The sequence below is a fragment of the Tympanuchus pallidicinctus genome, unplaced genomic scaffold (genome assembly GCF_026119805.1).
Source record: "Tympanuchus pallidicinctus isolate F22 unplaced genomic scaffold, pur_lepc_1.0 scaffold7, whole genome shotgun sequence".
Taxonomy (NCBI): Eukaryota; Metazoa; Chordata; class Aves; order Galliformes; family Phasianidae; genus Tympanuchus; species Tympanuchus pallidicinctus.
In genome coordinates this window covers 17,616,387-17,641,137 of record NW_026294791.1, presented here as the reverse complement: position 1 = coordinate 17,641,137, position 24,751 = coordinate 17,616,387, and the positions used below count along the sequence as shown (strand labels likewise).

General features: G+C 38.1%; 1 protein-coding gene across 9 annotated transcripts; it reads left to right on the top strand.

The window, feature by feature from the left end:
* The first annotated feature begins 545 nt into the window (after window positions 1-545).
* On the top strand, window positions 546-23,042 carry FRRS1 (ferric chelate reductase 1). Of its 9 annotated transcripts, none has more exons than XM_052665548.1 (17): window positions 546-650; window positions 6,335-6,448; window positions 12,686-12,881; window positions 13,103-13,239; window positions 14,057-14,151; window positions 14,742-14,892; window positions 15,744-15,923; window positions 16,873-16,971; window positions 18,291-18,438; window positions 18,993-19,109; window positions 19,676-19,791; window positions 20,056-20,142; window positions 20,935-21,032; window positions 21,176-21,234; window positions 22,014-22,157; window positions 22,606-22,667; window positions 22,773-23,042. In XM_052665548.1, the coding sequence occupies exons 2-17, from the start codon at window positions 6,335-6,337 to the stop codon at window positions 22,863-22,865; spliced, it is 1,896 nt and encodes a 631-aa protein (XP_052521508.1). In that variant the 5' UTR covers window positions 546-650; the 3' UTR covers window positions 22,866-23,042. The 9 variants fall into 9 exon arrangements, with proteins under 9 accessions (XP_052521508.1, XP_052521509.1, XP_052521510.1 ...); XM_052665550.1 differs by lacking the exons at window positions 546-650; window positions 6,335-6,448 and adding exons at window positions 5,863-5,994; window positions 9,491-9,641; XM_052665554.1 differs by lacking the exons at window positions 546-650; window positions 6,335-6,448 and adding exons at window positions 6,047-6,212; window positions 9,491-9,641.
* Window positions 23,043-24,751: the final 1,709 nt, after the last annotated feature.

Below are 24,751 nucleotides of genomic sequence, written 5' to 3'. Positions count from 1 at the left end.
CGCAGCCCGTAAAAGCGGCGACAAACGCCCTCAGAGCGCCTTTCCCCCGCCCCTTTTCTTGCTTTTCTGAAATAAACTTTACCGGTTCCGCCCGGCCCCGCTCCGAGGCAGGCGGTGCCGGCACGGCTCGCGCGAGAGCGATGTTCCCGCCCCGAGGCTGCGGCCGGGCCCGCCCCGCGCTGCGGATGGAGCGGGAGCTGCTCGAGGCTCAAGGAGCGCGAGGTGGCGGCGCTCTATTTTGCAGCCGGGACTCCTGGCGGTGCCTCTTCCGTACGGTGCGAGCGAACGAGCACGAGAGGCTGCCCGGCAGGGAGCTCGGGCTCTGGAAACAAAAGTCTGCGCGGTGTGAAGGGCATTAATGACAGCCTGGACACCCGGCGCAGCTGCCTCGTTTGCTCCCCGAGCGCCGCCGCCTTACAGCCCGCCCCGCCGTAGGGGAGCCCGGCGCCGAACGGCGTGCAAAGCGCTGTGCGCAGCGTGTGCCGAGGGCTGCCAGCTCTAGACAGCTTTCGCTAATCGAACGCGAGATGTTTTCGAAGAACGCTGTTGCCCGAACGGCTGTCAGCAGGCGGCCCCGCGGCGTAGCGGCTGCCTCGGCCCTGACGCCGTGAGCTGCTCCCGCTGAAAGGTCAGCCTCGCATTTTTGAAAGGTCAGTCTATTTTTATGGTCTAGAACTGCATTTAAAAAAAAATTGCTTCTCGATTTACAGCCCCTTCGCTATACTGTTTATTTCCAAAGATAGTGTACTTAGGAAACTAGAAGTCTGCAAGACCATTTAGATTTAACCATTTGCTTCCAGTCACCCAGTGCACCTCATACCTGTGTCTTGCTACAGGGCATTCCTTCTGCTTCACTGCCCCTAACTCAGTTTGCTGAGCAGGCACATTCTACGTGAAGGATGACTTGCTGAAGCAGAAGCACAGTTCTATGCACACCCTGTTCTCTCTGCGTTGGAGTAGTCCTAGCAAAGACACAATGTAGCCTTTGAGTGCTTACAGAGGATTTTTATGAAAGAGTACAACTTTCTCATACCAGCAAATAGCAATAGGACAAGAGAAAATGAGGGGAGGTTTAGATTAGGTGTTAGGAGAGATTTGTTATTCAGAAGGCAGTGAGGCACTGGCCCAAGGCTGCCCCATCTCTGGAGGCAGCTAAGGCCAGCTTGGAGGTTGGATGGGATCTGGGCCCCCAGATGGTCTCTAGGGCCACTTCCAAACCAAGCCACTCTATGATTCTCCTATGAATTTTCAAGAGGTATAGAAGTTTTTTTTTGTTTTTTTTTTTGTTTTTTAAAAAAGCAAACTCAACAGACAAAGTTAAAAGATATGACCATATCTGGTCCTCAGTATCCAGAAACTGCTGTGCTACCACAGAGCCTTGCACCAGTGCCTTTGCCTCCAGGCTTTCTAGAGGCCTATCACACACTGCAGACAGGGAAGGATATAGAGATCTCATGAGATTTCTGCATGAGCAGTGAACAGTTCCAAGAGAGGAGGAGCAAATAATACCTGTGTAATCACATCCTTTGCATATATAACTGCCCTGAAGCACGTGTTTCTGAAAAACAAGAAAAGCTAGAAGGCCATTCCTGAGTACAATTTCACTAGTACTAGTAAGACTGTCTTCTCTACTCAAATTTCCATTGTGAGTAGGAAAACTCATATCAGTAACTAAATCTCCATTGACATCTGGGCAATGTATACTTTGAATTCAGACATGTTTTGAAATGCATCCAGGTATATGTTAAAGAATTTGAGTCTACCAAGAAAGAAATTAGGAAACAAAACTAGCATACAGCCTCTGATTCCAAATCCTGAAGCTGTTACATTGGCCAACATTTATGGCAGTAGCTAGAACAGACATCAAGAATCTAAATGAAGGACTTGATGCACTACAGAACAAAAGTTCAAGTAACATTAAATAACATAGTAATTAAAGCAGTGTAATTTCACTGGCCATCAGTAAGAAAAAAAGACTATTAGAAGGTTACTGAATGAATATCCCAGCTTTTCTAATCCTCTATGTCCATCACTTGATATGCTGGCAAACCTTTAAAGACTTCAGGCCTGTTTAAATTCAGCAGTGATAAATTAAGCATGCTTTCTCATTATGGGAATCACACCAGCAAAATCTAGCATTGTTAACATCGCACAGAATACAGCCAACAGCAGTTATACATACCATTTATTGCACAGACATCTAAATGGTGAATTTCACAGTGCCATTTCATCTTCATGAAACACGTGATACGCTACAGTAGGAAAAAGTCAATAACAGCTTCAGAGTAAGAATGGACACCATATCAATGTCATTTCAAGGAATTTTTTTTTTCCCCAAGCATATTCAGAACCTTTCAGGTTCCCCCCTTTCCTTCCATACACACCCTCCTAGTTCTATCTTCCTTTCTACATTCTGTTCCACAGCACAATATTACAGAATACTTCTCCTAGGAGAGGCCTCTATACACTTTCGGGTCACACTTGAGTCCTATTAGTCATGGCTGCCTTAAAGATTAAATTGAAGGTGCAGCAAAGTAGAATACTTGCAGGACAGTATTTTTTTTAAGAAAGAAACAACTTGCAGAATAGTAGCTCCCTATAACAGGGAAAGTAAATTAGCACAGAGAACTTAACTGAACTTCAAGCTGCCTATGTACAGGAAATTATTTGATTTCATAAAATCTAAAGTGGTTTTAGCATTGCTTTTCTCAATGCCTCACTGTCTGATCTGTAAATTGATGAATATTGCACAAAGACACAAACAACAAGAATCTCTAGGTTATTTTTAATATCTCTTCTAGATAGAACAGATTGCAATAGTTTGATATGAAAAAAGAATAGTAGGCACAACTAAAATAGCATTCATAAGTGAGAAATCATATGAGATGGAGAGGCTAGGGCAATAATTTGTTCTTACCAAAGAAAAACCTTTTGCCCCACCCAGTCATCTGGAAGCAATGGTTCAAACCACCAGAGCTGAATTTGGAGCCATCACAAAGTTTTGTACTCCAGAAAACACTTATTTTTATGGTTTTGTTTTTATTCCCACCTCTGCCATTCTCTTACTCTTAGGTTTCAAACAAGTCATACTTCCTGCCAAAACATCTGTATAAAGCTACACTGCCAATAATTATTTGAATATAAATTTGTGAAATATAATGTATTATCTTTAAATAAGTCCAAAAAAGATTTTACTGTTGTTAATGTAGCTATTCATGTACTTGATTAAGATATATTTGACCACAATCTAGCTAACAATGTCACACTGATTTGGTATTATGTTCTACTGAGAATGTCATGACTTGGCACACACGATTTTAAACTAAGGATTCGAATGGTATTTTTGTATCATTTAACTTAGCTAGATGTAAAATAAAGCCACATGTGCCAGACCAGATTTTTTTATTTAAGAAGTAGAATTTATTACACCAACTTGCAGCATTTTTGTTTTACTGTAGATTGTTCCAGTTAACTCTAGTAAGATATACTGAGACCTAAGACTTCAGATGATCTATTCCTAATGTAATTCTAATAATGTTTTGTTGAGTGAAACTGTTTTTTTAATATTTCCTCCTCAGAAGTAAATATTTGAAGTGTTTCTCAGGCACTCCATTTTTCTTCACAGTGCTCCTTCTTATTGTATCAAACTGTCACAAGAGTACCATGGATGTTTTCATGGTCTATTGAAATAACTATTCTTAAATCTTATCCAGATTTGAAAAGCCCAACACAGTTGATATATTGCAGTTGAACAACATGGAGCAGTTTTTAGGTATTTTAAAGTCTCTGCAAATATTTGTCTGAAACTGGCTAAAGTAACAGCTAAAGTCCTTGCAAGCATACTCAGCTATTACCACACAATTACCTCACAGGGGTGCTGTGCAGGTACTAACAAGCATGCCACTCCATCTTGCAAAGAGCTTTGCTCATTGAAATCCCCAGGGAAAAAGTAAATGTGCTTTAATTTGGAGCATCCACACACAAAAAAGACATCTCAGTTCCAAACAAAGAATGAATGAATTCTCAAAGGAGACAGAGTAAGAATTACTCAGAGAAAGGTGGAAAAACTGGACATTGGTTTCTTGTGGAAAGCCCTGTAAAATCAGATTGGAAGGAATAGAAAATTAATTCTCAGCCCCAGAGCAAGGAAGTCAAAAGAAAAAAGAAGGGCCAGTGTGCAGAAGAGCATTATACTTGATCTCAATTCATTTTGTAGTTTCACACAACAGATTGTGTCACCAAGCGTTAAGTGCCATAAACTGAGGCACTCGTTACTCAGTGCTTCTACCAGCAAGTTGCTCCCTGAGAATTAGAATAAAAGCATCTCAGCACATCTTGCAGGTATAATGAAATTAATAATAAAAATAAATACCTCACAGAAGCGGTGAAGAATACAGAACCTCAAAGAAGTTAACTGTTCAGTACTTTTTTTGAAGAAGCTTCATATGTGCACTTCAGATAAAGTGATGGGCCACATCCCTTGAAGTGGATAGAGTGATTGTATTGCAGTACTTCATCAACTGACTTAATTATGTTGCATGCTGAGTTAGGCAGGAACTCTAGGAAAAGCAGCAAGTTGTTACTGTATCATAATTCCTGGACAGGCACAGCTCAAATTGCTGTTAGAAACCAAAATCAATTCTATTATTTCAGATAAGCAAACAAGTAGTTTAAATTACTTTTATGCCAATGCAGAAGCTCATCATGATACAAAGATATTCCATACATATGTAACAATACAATAGAAAGCACAGCAATAATAGTAGGATAGTTAAACCCTAGGCTACAGTAAGGGAGAATAAACCCAAGTGCAGCAGCCACAGGCACACAAACAAAGGAAAAAAAATCACAGAATCAAAAGGTTGGAAATGACCTGCAAGATCATCTAGTCCAACCACCCTCCCATTCCTATCAGTACCACAAGCACTAAACCATCTCTCACAGCTCCTCATCCAGGCACCTCTTGAACACTACCAGGGACGGCGACTCCACCACCTCCCTGGGCAGCCATTCCAGTGCCTGACCACCCTTTGAGAGAAAAAGTTTCTCCTAATATCCAACCTAAACCTCCTCTGGTATAACTTCTGGCCGTTTCCTCGGGTCCTACTACTTGCCTGAGAGAAGAGGCCAGACCCTTTTGCAGCACAACCTCCCTTCAGGAAGTTGTAGAGTGCAATGAGATCTCCCCTGAGCCTCTTCTTCTCCAACTAAACAACCCCAGCTCCCTCAGCCGCTCCTTGTAAGACTTGTGCTCCAGACCCCTCGCCAGTTTTGTTGCCCTTCTCTAGACACGTTCCAGGGCCTCAATGTCTTTCTTGTAGTGAGGGGCCCAAAACTGAACACAGTACTCAAGGTGCGGCCTCACCAGTGCTGAGTAGAGGGGGATGATCACCTCCCTGCTCCTGTTGGCCACACTATTTCTAATGCAGGCCAGGATACCGGTGGCCCTCTTGGCCACCTAGGCACACTGTCAGCTCATGTTCAGCTGAGCATCAACCAGCTCCCCCAGGTCCCTTTCCTCTTCACAGTCATCCAACCACTCATCCCCAAGCCTGTAACGCTGCATGGGGTTATTGTGGCCAAAGTGCAGGAAAAAAAAAAGTGCTTACCTTCAAAAGGCCTCTAGAACAGAGGAACCCCCCCCACCCCCCAGCAAAACACTCTTACTATGCCCCTACTGACCCTTAAATGAGGTCTGGGAAGGGTGGATCCTGTCTTCACGCCTCCCAATCACTCAGCAGCATTGCATACACCTGAGCTCCCCTGGGTTGGCCCTGCCTTCTACCAGGTGCTCAATCAGTACTTCAAGTTGTGACTTAGCATTTCTGCTACTGGGTATTTAAGCTGTTGATGAATCACAGCAGGGACAGAAAATTGAAGTAATTTTTTGTGGTGTGGGAGTTGTTATTTTCCTTTGTGGCTGCTGCCACCAGGTGGCTAATTAGTGTATTTGATTGTAACCCATAAATACCGTTTCTCTTTTACCTCTGGATGGTAAGTACTTTTATATATATTGTATGTATTATGTATAAATATGTTTCCTAGAGCTGGTTTTTTTTTTTTTTTTTCTTGTATGCAATGCAAAAAATTTAAAAATAATTGATAAAGGAAAGGTGTCATTAGTAGATAAAAATTGAGCCCAAAGGAGAACATATGTGGAAGGAGTTTTTCTGGAGGTCAAAGAATGCATTTATCATTTTGTTGGTTAAAGGGTAAGTCAGCTGATAAAACTGCTGAGTTTCAAAATTTGCTGAAGTTTAATAAAAGGAATTAAATATGGAGAAAAAGATTTCATCTTCCTTTGTGACTTTTACCTTCATTTGTTGTCTTTTAGATGGTTAGAATCATTTCCCTGACTCAAGTTTCCCTTTTCTTTGTGGAGGGGGGAAAAAAAAAACAAAACAAAACATGTGAAATTTGCATTGTAGGAAAAAGACTTCATCCTAAGGTAATTTTTTTTTCATTATTTTCCTAATACAGACTTAGCTAAGGCAATAAAGCTGAAAAGCTTGAAAATCACTTGGTTTAAATTCAGGCATGTCCTGTAGTGATAATTTCACCAGTAGCACAAAGAAACTATTTGCTTTGTGCAGATGTGTATAGAACCTGAGTGTGGGATGGCCTTCTAGAATGCCACGGTTTTACTGCATGGTTAGATTAATAGATAAGAGGAAAATTGATTATAGGGAACTACATAATAGCATGGGGTCTGTTCAAAGCTAGCTGTAATGGCTTATTGTTTTCCATGTTACTTTATGATTAAAAAACACCACAGGTATCAGTAGATGCAGTGGAATCTATAATACTTAATTTTCAAAATTATATGTTTTGCATGTTTCCTCAGTTCTTAAGCAACAGAGATTTGCCTTTATGTTCTTACTGTGCAGTTATCTTTGCTTAATTACTTTTGCAATTATATGCTTTTTCTTACTTTCTTGTAGCCTTGTCAGAATCTATTAAAAAAAAAAAAAATCAGGTCCTTTTTATATTTGATGTTATTTTCTGTAACAAAGGAATTTGTTTGCCATTTGACATAATCTTCCTCTGATGTAGTTCAGTAGCAGATGTCACAACTTTATTTCTCTTCAAATTTGTAGTAGAAATAAAAGCTGACCTCCAGCCCTCTATATCTCTAACTGACAGTGTAGTTAAGGTAGAAATCTCTGCTTAGCAATAAATACAGTATTGTTAAAATACATTAATACAGCTATAACTGCAGTACATTTTACAAAGATACATTTGTGGCCTTTTATAGTTCATGTTTGAATTTGCTTCCTTAATACCACTTGAATACTGATGCTTAAGAACAAATTAACATGCAGTATTACTTCTGTATACTTTTATATTTCTAACTGTTTCAGAGGCATAGACCTCATTCTGTCAATGGGTCAAGACCTTAAAATAAAATCTTCAACATTATTTGCATATTAATTCATACTTAGATTGTGTAAGCTGTGAACTCGGATTTTGGAATTCTGCTGTATTCAGGTGATGAAACTTCTAAAGAAAAAATGACTAAATCGATGGAGTTTGACACCACTGGGAGTGCTCAGACTTCCTAAAGGCGTCTGAATCACCCGAGTCTCCCATCAAGTATTCAGTAACACAAACACAATGCTTCTTTCTGTGGGAAGGTGAAATTCCTGTTCTACAGAAAGCAGGTAAGGGCAAACTTCTCCTTTCTGCAAAAAGCCAGAAAGAAGATGTGTCTAGAGATGTGTTTGTTGAAGTGTCTGACTTCTCAGTGAGAATCTTCTGGAAAATGCTTAATAGGTGCTTCTGTTTCAAATGGTTGCTCTCAACAAACAAACCATTATTTTGTGTGCCAGGTAAAACTGGAGGATCAGTTCTGCCAACAGAGTTCATGCTGTAAGCTCAGCCAGTAGGAGTTGTGGTGGCTCTACTCGTGCTTTGTGAGGTGGGCTGTGTGCAGTAATGCTGTGCTTCTAGGAAATAAATGACTACTTCTTGTTCTGCTGTTGTGTGTGAACAATTGAAAACTGGGTAATATGAAGAGAGATAAATTTCAGAGCAGGCTGTGTATCTGTCAGCTTTGCCAACAAAGATCCACTTACAAACAATACATAGTTGCTTCCTTGATTAGTAAATCTCGACTGTGCAAGCACGTCTGTACAAGCATGCAAACAGCACTGCAAATAAGCTCGGCAGGGCAATGCTTTTACAAGGATAAAATCTGGCTAAAACCTGTGGGGCGAGACTAGCTGCAGTGAGTGCACCCCTCACCACCCCCGGTTCTCGGAGGCAGGAGAGAAATCCCATAGCCGGGAAGCCGCATCCTACAGACCCGTGCCGGGGCAGCGATGCGAACTGTGCCGCTGAGGCCCGAGCTGCAGGCGAAGCCTCCCCTCGGGTCGCCCCTGCCCGCCGCCAGAGGAGCGCCCGCGGCGGAGGGCGGAGCCGGCAGGTGAGGGGCGGTCGCGGCAGCCCGCCGTGCGGGGACGCGCTGGAGGGAGCGGGCTGTGGGAGCTGCTGCGCTGCCGGCCGGCCTGACGTGCTCGAAGCATAGGTACAGCGAACCTTCCGAAAGCTATCTGCACTTACTAGAATGGCTAGAGCAATTATGAAGCAGATTAAAATCTGGAGAACTTTTTGAAACGCCTCTGAACTGCTGCGTTACGCGCAGGCGTTTCTGAATCTCTGTAAAGAGCTTCTGGGCGTGTTTTCAGTAATGAGGTTTAAGCATTAAATAAGAGCTGTAAAAGTAGGCTCGGGCTTAATGCAGCTGAAAGCACAGCGCTCGAGTTCTTCTGGTGTCTAGCTTGCTTCTTAGTCTTCTGTAGCCATTGCTTTTTACTTTGTTTTGTTGTTAATATGCAGTGGATGTAGCTAAATGAAGGCTGTTACAGTTGATGCTGTGCTTGAAATTGTTAGGGTAACTGAAACAGGGCCAGTCCTACACCAGCCTGCAGCTTAGTTAAGAGGGCTTTTTGCATAGGTACAAGTTGGTAAGGTTGGGGTCTTAATGGTTTATTCACAGAGTAGCTGTTCAACAGAAGATTAATAAAATAATTAGGTTGAAATCTTTCGCTCTTGTCCATTCTTGGTAGAAGATATTAGGAAAGAAAGGGGAAAAACAGGCAGAACCTTATTGCGTTCCCTTTTCGAGAATGCCTACCCCTCTTCTAAAAGAAAGTATCTTTTCAGTATAATCTAATAAGCTATAAAATCATACTTTCTATTTGTTATTTGTTGTTTGAGGAGTAAGGTATGAAAAGTTTGTGGCTATTTATTTATTTTGGTTATCCCTGTAATTGCACCAGAAGATAATTGCAGTAATGACTTAATATGAAATTGCTCTGTGGAAGTTCAAACCAAAGAAGCTGTGGGGGTAGTGCTTCATTAAAACTTCATGCAATTCAGCTGAAGTCTAGAAGGTTGTGGGCTTAGCTGGGGGGACAACCATAAGATATGTGCCTTATCACTCATAAATGTTTCCTCTGTAGCATCTGGGTTCTGTTTCTTGTTGTAGAACTTCCTCTGATCCCGATAATGATAAAGATTAACACAGAGATGCAAGTCAAGTAGAAGTTAAATGCGTTATATGTTCACTTACTACAAGTAGAAACTCAAAGGCAATTTTATTTAGACTTCATCACTGTAGCAGAAAGATTGGCTGTAATGTAAGTACTTGTATTTAAATTTATAAAAGTTTGTTTAGAAAGAAGTTAGAAGTCTTAAATTTCTCCTTGAATGTCTTCAGTGTAGGAAGTGCATGAGGATGAGGCATGTGTGTTTTGTCGTCATGTGAGTCTAGGTGTGTGTTCCTTTTTCCATTTTGAGAAGTAAGGAATTACTGTGAATGTGAATGCTGTCTGTTTTCTGCCCTTGCTTGTGCAGCTGTTCTGATATCACAGCACTTAAGTGAGCAGGAGAAATTAACCCGAGCTCCTTTTCTCAGAGGGAAAAATGATTCTTGAACAGTATGGTTCTCTGTTTCTGTTTTTTTAAGAATGTATTTCAAAGGAAATGTGGCAAAGTATCATGTGGGCAAACATCTTTGGTTCTTACAGCTTATTCTGCTTTAGACAGCTTTTTCCTTTCCTGCTTGCCCCTTTCTCTTATGGTGCTCAGGAGATAAATTCTGACCATGATTGCTTTTATTCCTTTTGGTTGGCAACGTCTTTGTCTCACTTTTCTTCTCCCTCTCTAAAACTAACCTTAGGTTTCATACTATGCAGCTAATGAAGTTCTGTTAAATAATTGAAAGACAATTTCTGCAAAGAGATCCTATGTTTTTGTGGGCATTGTGCTCATGAGCTCTTTGAGTTGCCAGGACTTTCTAAGCTTTCTGTGCCTGCAGAGACTAGGAGTCTTTTTCAATACAGGAATAAGTAAGCTTAAAGTGCGCAAATTTAGCATGGACCCTGGTTCCCTGTGTTTTCTTCAGAGATACGCTGATAACACAGAAACACTGCCATACAAGTGCTGTGTGTTTATAGATAGCTGCCCCAAGAAACATCTCTCTAACTTTTAATTCTTCAGTTGTTTTGTGGTCAGTTCTGAAGCCACATGGTAAATATCTAAATCAGGCAGCCAAATTAGCCAGCTGAAGGTGAGTAACTGTGACTTCTTTCATCCTTTCCTTCTTGGTGGCTGAGGGAAAATACAGCTGCTTTTTGTCTTTAAAACTGGATGGGTTTAATGTATCCATCTAATAGACCACTGAACTCCTTCCTATGTTTTATATAAAGCCTGTTGGATAATCCTTTGCAATCCAGTTACTAGCTAAAGCTGCATGGATGTTTTTTGAGACTTTTCATAAAGATACAAACTGATTAACTAGCTACAGAGTGACTGATGTTATAATAGTGTTTCCTGTCTTCATTCAGCATGTTTTACTCTGTAGGTGGAGAATGTGGAGTGCTGGAGTATGTTTACAGGTTAAAAGGGAAAAGGGACTGTTCAAAGCAACTGAGTAACAAGTTAAAGAATAAATTTTAATCTGGAAGGTGCTATTCTATAAAAAAAAAAATAATAAAATTATCTCAATTCCCTGGAAGTAATAGAGAAGAATAGAGAAGATTACTACAGTTAATCCTCTTTCAAAAATAATAATAAAATTGCTTCTCAGTACAGCACTTCTTATCCCATTGTTGTGTTGGGCATTGTTTGTTCATCTGCAAGCTTTTGAGTTGAGGGAATCTGCCAAAGAATATTACTTGTTTCAAATCCTTACCACATCCTCTGCTATTTCAACTAGAATGTGGACCTGCTCTTTTTTCTTGTCTCGTTGATATTCAGCTTTATCTCTTCTGGCAGCAGCTTTTTTTGAAGATTTCTTTTAGATGTATAAGTGAATTTAATACTGCAATTCTTCTGAAGCTTAGTTTTTAGTCTCCCAAAGACTTCCTTAACATACAAATCTCCATCAATGCAATTTATTTCATTATTTATTTTATATGTAATATGTCTATAATAAATATATATATGAATATATATATATATTTATTTCACTAATGACATCTTTTTTTTTTTTTTTTTTTTTTTTTTTTTTCTTTTACTTTTGATATCAGAGCTCAGCTTGAAACAGCTCTGTGCCCTTCTTATCTTCACAACCATATGTGCTGTCAGGGAACTTCTTTACCTGATGTTTCTTATCACTTAGTGCAAAATGGACATGACTCTTCCATAAAGCAGACTCGTTTGCCTGGTACATGGTTAACAGCTCCAGCAGAACAACTTTTTTTTGGTCCAAAGATTGAAAGGATGGTGTCTTAGTTCTCCTAGCCCATTGAACATAAAAATTCTGGTTGACCTAATCTTTCTACAAATACTGGGTGCAACTGTAAGGCCTTCATGCTGCTGAGTAATGAAAGATACCACTGCTTTCCTGAAAACAGTATTGTGTCAGAGCAGATCATCACATAATAAATTCTGAGATTAAAGGGTTCTTTTAACTGTAATAGGCTATTCAATAACATGACCTCACATGGTTTTTCATGTTTCTAGTTCCTTAAAGAAATCATATTGCTTGGATTTCCAGCATCCAAAAGAATTTCTAAGATAGTATTTTGCTTTTCTGATAAAAATATATTTATTTGTCTATCTTCTCGTATCAAATTCATGCCCTTCTTCTTGTATAAAATCTTTCAGACATCTGGTAACTTTAGTCTTCTGAAGAAAGAAGAACTTGTCACCTGAGAGTTCTTTGTCATAAGTGGAGAAATAGACACGAGTTGTGGAAATAAATAGCAGTCTGTGGTGATACATAGCTTGGAGCTATGATTAATAAATGAGTGGGAGTGATGTTAGCTTGGTATTTCCTCAATACTGTGGACCTTTATACATAAATGAAAACATTTTAAGATTTCTCTATACTATATATTTAAGGGATTTTTTTCTTTTTTTTTTTTTTCTTTAAGAGAGAGAGAGTGGTACAGCTGTAAGTAAAAGAATTTTTTTTAGCGATCTTTAAATTTGCTAAGAAGAATAGCCCATCTATTCGTTATTAATACTCTTGAACATAAGAATGGCCTAAAACTCAATATCCAAGAATGTTCTTGCAATGCTCTGGTAGTTATTAGAATTACAATAAGGGATTAGTGTTTTCTCTTATATACTTTTGTTTGTAAACAGGTTTCTAAAAGTTAGTATTGAACTGACTCTTATAAGATGACTTGCAACCTGCAATCCAAATGTTTATTGTATTTAATTGCTCATTCAGATGGAGCTGCCTGGCCTTGCTTTTGTTGTTTTGATGATTGTTTGCTTCCATGCATCTGTGGATGGATATCCAAATGGAAAAGTAAGAGAAGCCTGCACTAGCATGGTGCCCTGTCATGGTATCTCTCCAAAACTGTCGCCTGAGCATGTCATTACAGTTAATAGGACTGAATTTAAGCCTGGGGACAGTGTAGAAGGTATGATCCCAATTATAATTTAAAAGCTTAATTAATTGTTTCTTTGTACTTTAGTATGTCTTTGCATGGGTAACTACGCCAGAACTGTGTAAGAAATTGAGTCTTGTTCAGTTGCCCCCTTCAGCAGCCACTCAGTGCTTGTGAAATGAGCTGGTTGTTGTGGAAGCATTTCATTTTTTCTCTGCAGGATATTGCAACTTCCTTTTGTTTTTATTCTTCAGTTCAGCTGTCTGGTCCAGATTTTGAAGGATTTTTCATACAAGCTCGGGATGCAGAAGACTTGGACAGCCCTGCAGTTGGTTCTTTTGTATTAGTTGACCGGAGACATTCTCAGCTTCTGACATGTGGCCATACCAAGGTACAGTCTACTATCTTAAAATGGGATGTTGGGCACTGTAGTATTTGTAGTAGTTCACATATGTAATAGAGCAGAACAAATCTTTCTACTCTTATTTTTGAGCTCAGTAAATCTCTCAGGAAATTACTATAACTTTTATTATATAGGCATGGTTCACTGCAATTTTGTCTGACTATTTTTATGAGCTATTTAAATTCTCTAGGTCATGTAATACTACTGTAGTAAGGTGTAGCAGGCATAACACAACTTGAGTACAATGAGTGTAATGTTCTGCATTCATATAATTGTGCTTGTTCTTAAAAAGATGAGTATGTGCTCTACTTGCTTTGAGGAGGAGAACTATTGAGGACAAAATGAATGTCTTACAGCGAGGAAAGTTTAGGCCAATTATTGTGGAAAACAAAGGCTAGAACAGGCCATTAACTGACAGAACTAATACAAAGGATAATGTTAGTGGAGCTTTTTTCTTAACAGGTTAGATCACAGTCTCGAGATGAATTGGTTTAGCCTCACACAAAGGATTGACTCTGATCATTGTTTCAGCAACCAGCTCAAAATTTATGAACTTATTTGAGCTGGACTGAACAAAGTTCTCAAATTTGCCTGGATGCATTTTTCTTTCTCCTTGTCTTCCACTTGATACATATGGAATCCAATTATTCATTAGTACTTTAAGGCCGATGGTATTGTTGATCATGATTAACTTAAGAAGTTTTTGCTGTGACTGTATTTGCAGGGTAATGGTGCAATAATTCAGGGTTTAAATTAAAGCTCTTTAGTGTGTATTCTGTGTAACTTTTAATATGTTTGTTTTCAGAATTCAGCTGTTAGTCACACAAATAAAGCAAAAAAGAAAGTTGTAAAAGTTTATTGGATTGCTCCTGGAGATGCACCAAAACGTGTGCGATTTCTGTAAGTAGTCCTAATGTTAGTTCTGGCATATTAAAATGCAGAAGATGATGAACATGTAGCATTGTCTGTAGCAATTATTGACCAGCAACCGGGAAGGGTCCCTGGACTAATGACCTGAAATGTCAACACGTACACTGTAGAGTCTACATTAATGCAGGTGTTTTTCTTTAGGGAAATCTGTGAGATGCTCATTTTATTTTTGAGATGAGAGTATTTCTAGTTAACTGATGAATTCTTGTGCATATATGGTGCTGTAAAACACAGTGCGAATCTTTTTCTCTGTACGTAATATAATTCTCTTCCATTATACTGTCAGCTTTTTTCTGGAACTAAGGGATATAAGTGAAGTTATAAATATGTTTTCTAAGACTGCTGTTTGTGCAGGAAGCATGAATGTAAGGAACATGCAGTAGGGTGCTTTGACATTATTTTTCCATTGGTATTTTAGGTATTTTCCTACTTAAAACACAAGAAATGATAGAGGCCAGAAATATGCTACAGGAACAATAGACTTTTTTTTTTAAATAACATTCAGCTGTTGATGTATACAGTACTGATCAATTGTGTGTGTGTGTGGGGGGTTTCTTAAGAGCCACAGTTGTGAAGAAATACAAGACTTTTTGGGTGAAGATTCCTGGTCCTGTTGTTTCTCAGCCTAATGCACCATTCTCAACAACACCCTTGTACACAACACCAGAGGCTGTATCAACTTCACATTCAGCTTCCTACTTAACAAAGCCTGTAAGTAATTATAAATCCAGGAAGTGCAATTTCTTACGCTTGTGATGAATGGAGTTTAAGACCCATTGATATGGTCTCAGATATTCTGCCCCTAGATTGGCAGAAGGGGGAAGATAAAGATGAGTAACTTGTGTATTGGATACTAAGAGCTTTAGATGTCCACTTCTTGCATTAGGTTAATTACATTGAATCTGTGTGGGTTGAATGTCTCACATCACACATAGGCTAAGTTATAAATGTTCTCTCAGCTTTTTAAAGGCCAGATTTAAAAAAAGAAAAATAAATTGTATATCTGAGAAAAGAGGTGAGAATGGACTTCTTCTGATCTTGATTCCAAACCTCCTATTTAGTAACTGCAGGTTCAGAAAGTTTTGATTTAATCAATAGTATTGACTTCCGTTTCTTGTGTGAGGAAGAAACACTCGTGGACTGAGAAAGCATCAGTAGTTGATTCAGAGTAACACTGATTTATAATGCATGTATTGTCTCATCATTTATCAGTGGGATTTCTACTTTTAAAAAGGAAACAAAGCTGGTCTTCCTTTCTTTCCTACTCTACAGCTGATTTTGACTTCTCCAGATTAAACTAGGACGTTTTCCCCAAAAATTTAAAGTTACTGAATGAAGTCTTTGAAGTGGGAATTCAGTTTAACTAAAAATACATCTTACAATGTAAAATGGCAATAAATTCTACCCTCTGGAACTGTAGGAGTGAATTAAGAAATTGGTATATGGGCATAGCATACAAGGAAGTGGAATTAAGTGCCTTCTTCTAGAGTAGGTTGAAAAGGGAGGAAGGAGAGTGAAAAACCCTCATTGCTTATGTCATATTTGTTTGATTAATATTCTAGTTTAATGCATCAGATTGTGGAAATACAAAGTTCTGCCTTAGGAACCCTTCAAACTGTGATCCTGAGAATGCTTCCTGCTTTTTCCTATCCTTCCGTCAAGAGAGGAGATCAGTACTTATTGAAATGAGTGGTCCCAGTGAAGGGTATTTAGCATTTGCACTGTCCTATGACCAATGGATGGTGAGTATCCTATTCTACTTCTCTAGCTTCTTTTGTAATCCTATAATCCTCGTAGAGTTTCAGTGGTACCTTAGCAAAACATGCATATGGAAAACTGAAATATTTCTAAATTGAAAACAAAGACATTTCTTCCTTATAGTGCCGAAGAAGAGGTAATGACTTTTTATATGTGGTATGGAGTCTTAGCTTGAAGCTGACTTTCTGCAGTAAATCCCCTTATGGATATCTGTCTTCACAGAATCCAAACTTAGTAATAGTACAGTAGCTGTTTGGAATTCTTGGTAAGATCAATCTTGCTTTGCTACCTAGAAAAGAAAAACCAAATCACTATTTGTTCAAAGCTATGTTGTTAAGTTTTCTGAAAACCACTTGAATTTCAGCATCGTTAATGCGAGGGACTCAATTCAATCTTTAAAATGTGTTAAGGGACTTTTAATTGCAGTTGAAGTGAAGGGAAAATGCTGCTGACAAATATGAAATCCATAAAGTAACAGTTGTACAAAGGAGATACTTCTTATTTTCATGTTCCTAATAAAAGAGAACTTTGTTCTTAAATACTTTGTATCTGTATGGCTATGAGAAACCACTTCTAACTAAAGAGCTTTTTAAAATACAATCAATATCTGACTCCTATCCTTTTTGGTAAATTTAGTAGAATTATAAATATATAGAAGAACTTCTAATAATGTTGTCACTTAGGGGTAGATGGGTAGGGTAAGTCATGATGTGCCTGTGACATCTGTTCGGCTTAATGTGGGTCCCCAGTAACACTGAGATGTTTGGAAGATGGGAAATAGCTTAAAAGCTAGAAAATTTTGTCTCGAGTCTTCTACTATACCTCTGATCAACACTACCAATTTGTTGTATGTATTAAATCAATGTGCTTTAGGAGGTTGCCAGTAGGAGTTTTTACTAATCTATAAATACTTTTTCCTTTTAAACTTTCTAGGGTGATGATGATGCATATCTGTGTATTAATGAGGACCACCATGTTAGTGTAAGCACTGCTTACCTGAAGGGACGAAGTCCTCCTCTTCTGGATTCAAAGGTATACAGAAGCATCTAAACTTTCCAACAAAAATGGGTTTGAATTGATGAGTAGTCTATGACTGCTTTGTGCTTTTATTTTGAAAAGCAGCTGTAAATAGTAAGTTAAATGTAGAATTCTTTAAAGTGAGAATGGTTAGGCTTTTTCTTCCTAGGAAACTTTACCTTTGGAAGCCTAAATTTATTTTAAAAATAAGTAATATGACGAGAGAACTCAGTACACTATGTTCTACTAAGGAGACTATATTTATGAGTTGTACAAACTTATAATAAATACAAACCTTAGGTTGCTACACTAACTTACTGACGTACCTTCCAAGTTATTATACAAAAGATTTTTCTTTCCCCAGATCATTGCCTCATCATTTCTTTGTGCAAGTGATACTTGCAAGGCTAACTTTAAACTAGTTACTCTCAAAATTTCTTTGGATGTATTAGCACAGCAAAAGGTGAAGCAAAATGAAGTCTTGACACTTTAGCTAGAAATATTTGCTTAACCAGGGGGTTTAAAGCAGAAAAGTGAGTTAGGACCTCTGTAGTACGTAACCTTGTTAGAGTGGTGAGGTGCTGGAACAGGTTGCCCAGAGAAGCTGTAGATGCTCTATTCCTGGGGTGTTCAAGGCCAGGTTGGATGGGACCCAGGCAGTCTGATCCAGTGAGTGGCAACTCTGCCCATGACAGGGAGTTTGGAACTAGATGATTTTACGGTCCTCTACAACTCAAGCCAGTCTTTGGTTCTGTGACTGCTGATCTTACTCTTAACACTTTCTTATGGTTGTACTGGGCTTTTACTTTGTCTGTGTTCATGGTTCTACAGAGAAGGCTGGTCATTTATTTGCTATTAATGTATATCTTATCTTGAAAGCAGTTGACCCAAACTGCGATGGTCTGACACTAGAGTTAAACTAGATATTAGGAAAAGTTAACTTACTAATGGGGGTTGTCAAACACTAGAATAACTGTTAAGGTAATTGATACCTGGTGCATATCAGTGTTCAAGAAGCATTTAGATAATGATCTTGATGTGCTTTAACCTTCAGTCATCCCGAAGTAGTTAGGCAGTCGAACTTGATTTTTACCTTCCAACTAAACTGTTTTATATCCAATGCTCTGTTACTGTATTACGATCATCTAGAACTGCAGAGGTGAAAGAATTACCTCTTGCTTTTGTTAGTGTAAGAAATGCTTTATCTCATTACTTGAGTTATCACAGGAGTACTGTTTGTGTTGCCAACTTGAAACAAGCTCAAGCAGTGGTCTTCAAAGCAACAAAATAATTGTTTAATTGTTTGTCTGGAAAAAATGTTTTCTGTTTCACAGAATGCTCTCGAAGATGTGTCATGGAGGCTTGTGGATGGTGTTCTTCAATGTTCTTTTAGAAGGAATATTAGTCTCCCTACATATAAGGGGAGGTTTAACATGAATGCCAGTTACTACATCTTTCTGGCAGATGGGGAAGCTAGTGAAGGTAAATCTGATGTGTGGTTGCTTTTATTTTTAAATTAGCTCTAAATGAGTTGCCCCAGTATAAGATACATTATGTGCAAAAATTAGTATCCAAACTAAGGAGTTGATTTCCAAGCTTGTGTGAGTCACTTTGTCCAGTCATCTTTATTGTCTCTCAGATTTGCTCTTGGAAAATAAAGTAAGCTTACTTGTATACTTGTGTTGCATGCCCACTTGATCCTAGCAACTTTTATCTTCTTGAAGGCTGGGTGCATCCATTTTAAAATGGAGAATAGCATCAGCAGGAATTATTCTTCACATCTTGTGTGTGTAGAGATCTGTTTTCTATGGAGGAATGATTGGTTCTTGTATGTTAAGTACATACAAGGTAGATCAGAAGACATCTTCAAATTTTGATTCACAAGCTGCGTTCCTACCTTATTTCATGTTAGATATTTTGTGTAACTAGCCTCCGTGGTCACAGTAGGGTTTTAAATTCATAAATAAGGATTAGATTTATTTTGCAAGTGCTGTAACTCTCATATGCCTTAACTAAACAATTTTATCACTGGTTAGGTGGTCCAATATATAAGCATCGCCGTCAGCCTCTGATCACCGATGGAATGTACAATGTCACAGGCATTCCTCAGGATATTGGAGGTTCCCGCTCCCCGAGACTTATCAAGGCTCATGGTAAGCTGCACTTTTTAGCTTTGACTTCCAGTCCAAGATTGGCTGAAACTAGAGAGCTGTTTTACTCACTATTGTATAGTAGGTATTTCCTCTTGTCTTTCTGTCATTGGCATTATACATACTGTTGGATAGCGAGATGTGAGACTGTGAAGTCAAAGTTATTGTTTTCTATTTCAAGAACATTTCAAGAGAATTTTCTCAATTGATAGTCCAGAGCCAATGAGAGAATTATTTTCTCAGTACTGAAATGTAAACCAGGCTCATGAGAGAACTGTCACTCATTCTGTTGAAAGCTTGTAATAAAGGTCAATTATCATTCTTTGTATAAGCTTGTATGAGCTGCTCTATCTTGCCACGAGTGTTGTAAACATCTTTATATGGATGATCCTACCTGTTAGCAAGATAAAATGCTACAGAATTTTAGACAGCACTAGGTGATTAAAAACTTATCAGTGGCGTATTCTGACTGTATACATACGAAATAAGCCATTAAAACACAGACTGAAGCAGTATTAACATGCAGTTGAATTAGTCATAATTGTTTCTTTTTTTTTCCTGTTTTTCAGGTGCACTGATGTTTGTTGCTTGGATAAGTACAGTTAGTATTGGTGTAGTTGTTGCACGATTCTTCAAGCCTGTCTGGACTCATTCATTCTTATTTGGGAAAGAGTTATGGTTTCAGGTGTGCAAAATCTCTCCCATATCTCTAGCCTCTAGTTGGCAAAATTAAAACTTATTAGATCATAGAAATAAGAGTTCAAATTTGGTGTTGTTTTCTTTATTTAAACTTGCAGAATAACTGCAAATCAGAAATTTACCTACTTCACTAGTAAAAGCAAAGTCCAAAGAGGCAGCTAAGAACATTCTTACCTACAGATCATTAGATGTATTTTAATATTTACTAGAAAAGTTATGGAGTTTCTAAATGTGAACTTCATTTTTCCAGGTGCATCGTACACTTATGTTGACCACCGTTATGCTTACCAGCATTTCTTTTGTATTGCCTTTTATATACCGAGGTGGTTGGAGCAAAGTAAGTGTAGTTTTTATTTTTAACTCTTACTAATATAAAAGTAGAACCAAATGAATGAGAAATAGGTCCATTGCTGATTGATATGTTATAACTATTGTCAAAGAAATTTCCTGTAAATCTGTTAAGAAGGCTGACTTCAGATTCTAGCAAAATGGATGAGGGATGTTCCTGCCTTCAGCAATAAGTGGATAAAATTCCATCGGATTTTCCTTCCTTCCACTTTCTCCTAAATGAAATCCTTGGTTACACTGGGGTTCAGGCAGAGATCTGTTGCTGTTACCTGATGCAAGGTGATTCCAGAAACAGGGAAGTTCTCCGAGAGAATCTCTAGAGAGAATCTCTATTAAAGGTGGGATACAAAAGTCACAGGCATGAGTTGATAGCTAGGGAAAATGAATAAATTCTTTTCGAGTAAAACTAGAACAAATGGAATGAAAGGGGAAACCAGTATTGGGAAGAGTTAAGAAATAGGCCTTTCCTAATGATATGTGGTTGAGGATGAAGAGTTTACAGCATTGCTGCTACAGTAATACCACTCTTCTGTTTAGGTGGAAGAATTTCTTTGTACAACAGAAAAATGAGGCAAACCCTGAGCAGACTTACTCATGCCTCCTTCTCCTTTGGAGAACCACCTCCATTCAGCTGTGTTCTGTCACCATTGTCAGTTTAAACACACTGCTGTTCTACCATTATGATTTACTTTTGCTAGCTTACGTAAAATTAACATTTCTGATATTTTTCCTATATCTCTATATGGATAAGATATTAAACAAAAAATGCTTTTATGTTTAGCAAGCAGGTTTTCATCCGTATCTTGGCTGTACTGTGATGGCTCTGACAATCTTTCAACCTCTTATGGCAGGTTTCAGACCATCTCCTCATGCACCAAGGTACTCACAGCTAACTTATTAAATTTTAATCACGGAAATAAAATGTTTTGTTACCTGCTTTAGATAAATCTTTTCAGTATCTGTTTACAATTAATTTTTTTCCTAAACATAATAAAATGCTTTTTTTTTTTTTTATTGCATAGGAGGCAATTGTTTAACTGGTTTCACTGGAGTATTGGTACAACTGCTAGAATACTAGCTGGTGAGTAGGAGTGATAGTTATAACTGTCTTTTATGTGATACGAAGAAACTCATGCTGTTAATTATCTAGACTATTATTCATCTAGAGCATCTATCTGGACATCCAGATGTTTTCTGGCGTGAGGTAAGTTATTCTAATTTTGAAACTGAGGAAAAAACTAACAACAAAAAATCCAAAGGATTTAACAATATTATATGGTTTGTGTTTTTCCTACGCTCAGCCCAATTTAAGTTGGAGGTGCAAAATGTGTTGTCTTACCTCATAGCTTTCACTTCGTAATACGAATTCTAGAGATTTTTCTTTCTCTTTTTCATGGCTATCTTCTGCACCTTTAAAGGAGAACAAGTGGCTCATAATACCAAAGTGACTTGGACAAATTTGTCCTTACAGTAACAAAGCTCAGTGTTGCAGTCTTGTTTAAATTAACTTACAGGACTACAAACTGGTTTTTATTCTCTTTGTGGAGAAAAGGTTCCGCAGTAAACTTAGTCACAAAAGTTTCAGTGACTATGGTCATCCTCATAGTCAGAAATGCTCATGCTTTTATGGCTGCGAAGAGCACTGTGCAGGATAAAAACTGGTCTTCTGGCCTTCTTTCTGTTTCCATACCCATTCCATACAGCAAAAGCTTCTTAGTTTCACAGACTCCTTTAACCTCACTCCCTCAGAAACTATAGGTATTTTGTGGGAAATCTGTTCACAAGGGTATGTTTAAGAAATTTGTTTTATTTGCCCTGACACAGCACTCAGCATCTCTTCATCTCATTTTTACTGATTAGTGGTTACTATGTTCTTGGGAATGGATCTGCCTGCACTTGACCTACCAGACCCATGGGACACCTATACAATGATTGGTTTTGTAGCTTGGCATGTTGGTACTGATGTTCTTCTGGAGATACACAGCTACTGTCTCATACGTAAAGGTACAAGTCCAACTGGACTTATTTTCACCTTGCTTGCAAAAGATCTGAGTGAGCTGAATTTCAAGAGGTGTTTTTTAGTTTCTAACTTACAAGCTGAAGGGAATAACTAGGAAATAATGGTGCACAAATTCATATAGAAGTAAAAAAGTTTTCAACTTTTAACTCAAATGTTTTGTTCAGCTCAGATCTCGCTATCTTGATTCATTCTATTGAAAGACAACTTTGTTTTGTCATCTTAATGACTGTAACCTACTTTCTGCAGGTCAACCCAATTTGTTTCCGCTGTAAAGTTTGTGAAATGTCAAATGACTTCCAGGTGCTTTTCAAATTCGGTGCTTTACAGGAGTGATTTACTTAGCAGAAGTTTTGATCCTATGACTATATGAATACAAAAAAATCCCTTCCTCTTAAGAGCAGACAACTGTATTTTTTTTCTTCCACGTAACAGTTGAACTGATAGAGGATGACAGAGTACAGATATTGCAGTCACTCACATCTGCAGAAGCAGAAGTAAGTAACCATTTTTGCATACCTACCCTGAGATGATGTTTTTAAAAACAAATAGAAAGACTAATACTTCTGTGGTTTTACTTGTTTTCTTCTATTCTCTTGCAGGGTAACCTGTTTAAACAGATTGTGTTAACTATTTATGTCTGTGGAAACATAATATTCCTCATTGCCTTCCTGGCAGCAATCAACCAAGTATGAAATAAGAAATGGAGAACTTTGCAGTGAAGTACCATGCAGCTGAAAAACATGCAAGGAATACTTGAATACTTTCTATTGTGTTTCCGTCAACACATCCTTGAAGATGTGGTTGAAGAGCAATAGCATGTGTACAAGGGAGAAAAATTCAAATCAATGGAATGCTGGAATTCTGCAGAAGCTGCCTTCAGGTGTTATTTTTAATGGGAGTCTTTGCCTGAGTAAGGAATGAAGTTGGTTTTTTTTTTTTTTTTTTTTTTTTTTTTTTTTTAGTATAATAGAGTTTACAGAGCTAAGAAGAGTCAGAAGATGCACTGAAATAACTGTTTTGATAGTCACAGTTCCCTAAACCTTTTGGGCATATTACTGGAAAAACTGGAAAGTGTGATCCCAATTCTGTGTTCTATGACATGGTTTGACAGTCTCCTGCTTGTGACAACTTTGTCCCACACAAAGGAAAAAAAAACTTACTGAAAAAATCTGCCACAAATGCTTGAGCTAAACATTGAGCTAAACATTGTTTATCTTTGCAGTTCAATGCAAATTATTCTCTGCTCTAAGAGCAGTGCACATTTACAGGGATAAGGGCTTGGGAACCTTGGTTATTTAGTAAGATCACCATTTTCATCATTCAAAATACTGTTTTGCTTGTCTCAGTGCTTCCAAGGCATAACAAGGAAAGCATGTTTGCAAATGTACATTAAAACCTAGTTCTGCTTATCCAAAACTCAAACAGGAAAAACCTATCTGTGTGCATGTACTTGTTCTGCTGTCTCTGGTCACTTGTTGCTTCTGAATTGCTGTTTTGTACAAATAACATGGGACTTATGCAACTTGATTCTTAAAGATAAGTGAAAATATTTGCTCAGTTATATTGCAGTTGTATTTGCTCTATTGAATGCACTGCTGAAATAGTGATTTGGAATCGACTTCAGGAAAATGCATCTCCCTTTAGTGTTAAATGAGCATTTTTTGAGCTGGTATGTCTGACTTTTTCAGAGACTCTTTTTTTAGTTAGTAACTAATTTATCTTAATAACATGGTATGGGGAATGGAGGGGAGACTATTCTCAACTTCTTTGGTTTCTGGCTTGCTTAGAGATTGAGAGTCACTTTTTAACTGAAATCTCATAAATTAACCCTTATTATACTAATTATACTATGTAGTAAATGCTTTGCTTTTTTTAATTAGTTGTAAAACTTCAAAGTATACCTCTACCAAAGGGTTGTTAACCTAGCTAAGAATAAAGGCATTGACAAATAAGATAGGACCCAGTATTCACTGTTACAGATATAAAACATCATAGCAAGATCTCTCTGCTACCTGATGCTCATGCCTAAGGCACTTCCTGACTAAGACACTAGTCAGGAAGTTGTTCTTTCCATTAACTAAAGCTGTCTAGTTCAGCCTCCTTTTTTTTTTTTTTTTTTCTTGAAATTCACAATGCAGCCTGTTGCAAGTATAAGTTATTCAGAATGTATCAAGTTTGTGGACAGAGATCTTGCTTGCTCAAGTAACATGCTTAGTTATAAGAGTCTTCACAGAGCTGGGATTAATCCTTTTTGTTAGCAGCATAATAGATTACAAGTGAGTGAACCTCCTTCCCTCCAGCTGGAGAATACAAGAGAAGGCTAAGAAGAAATATGGCAAAACTCAGGCTGAAGGGCAACAAGCATTTTCTTTATGTGAGGTTTTCAGTTTGTTCTTTGGGTATCTTTGACTTTGATATGTAGAAGTCTCAGATCTATCCAGCACTAAAATTTTGGGAGCTCTTCAATATACTCAGTTTACAGAAGAAAATCTCTACTCAAACATGATAGATGGATTTTGAAATTAAGTCAGTGGCAGCTTCTTTCTATAATACAACAGCTGTGCTGCATTGCTTCATT

Bases quoted from the DNA above. Each gene is read 5' to 3' on its own strand.
- FRRS1 (XM_052665548.1), top strand. From the start codon at position 6,335: ATGGTTAGAATCATTTCCCTGACTCAAGTTTCCCTTTTCTTTGTGGAG. The intron at 14,893-15,743 runs GTAAGTAATTAT...TTAATATTCTAG, and splicing joins CTTCCTACTTAACAAAGCCT to TTTAATGCATCAGATTGTGG. The intron at 15,924-16,872 runs GTGAGTATCCTA...TAAACTTTCTAG, and splicing joins TGTCCTATGACCAATGGATG to GGTGATGATGATGCATATCT.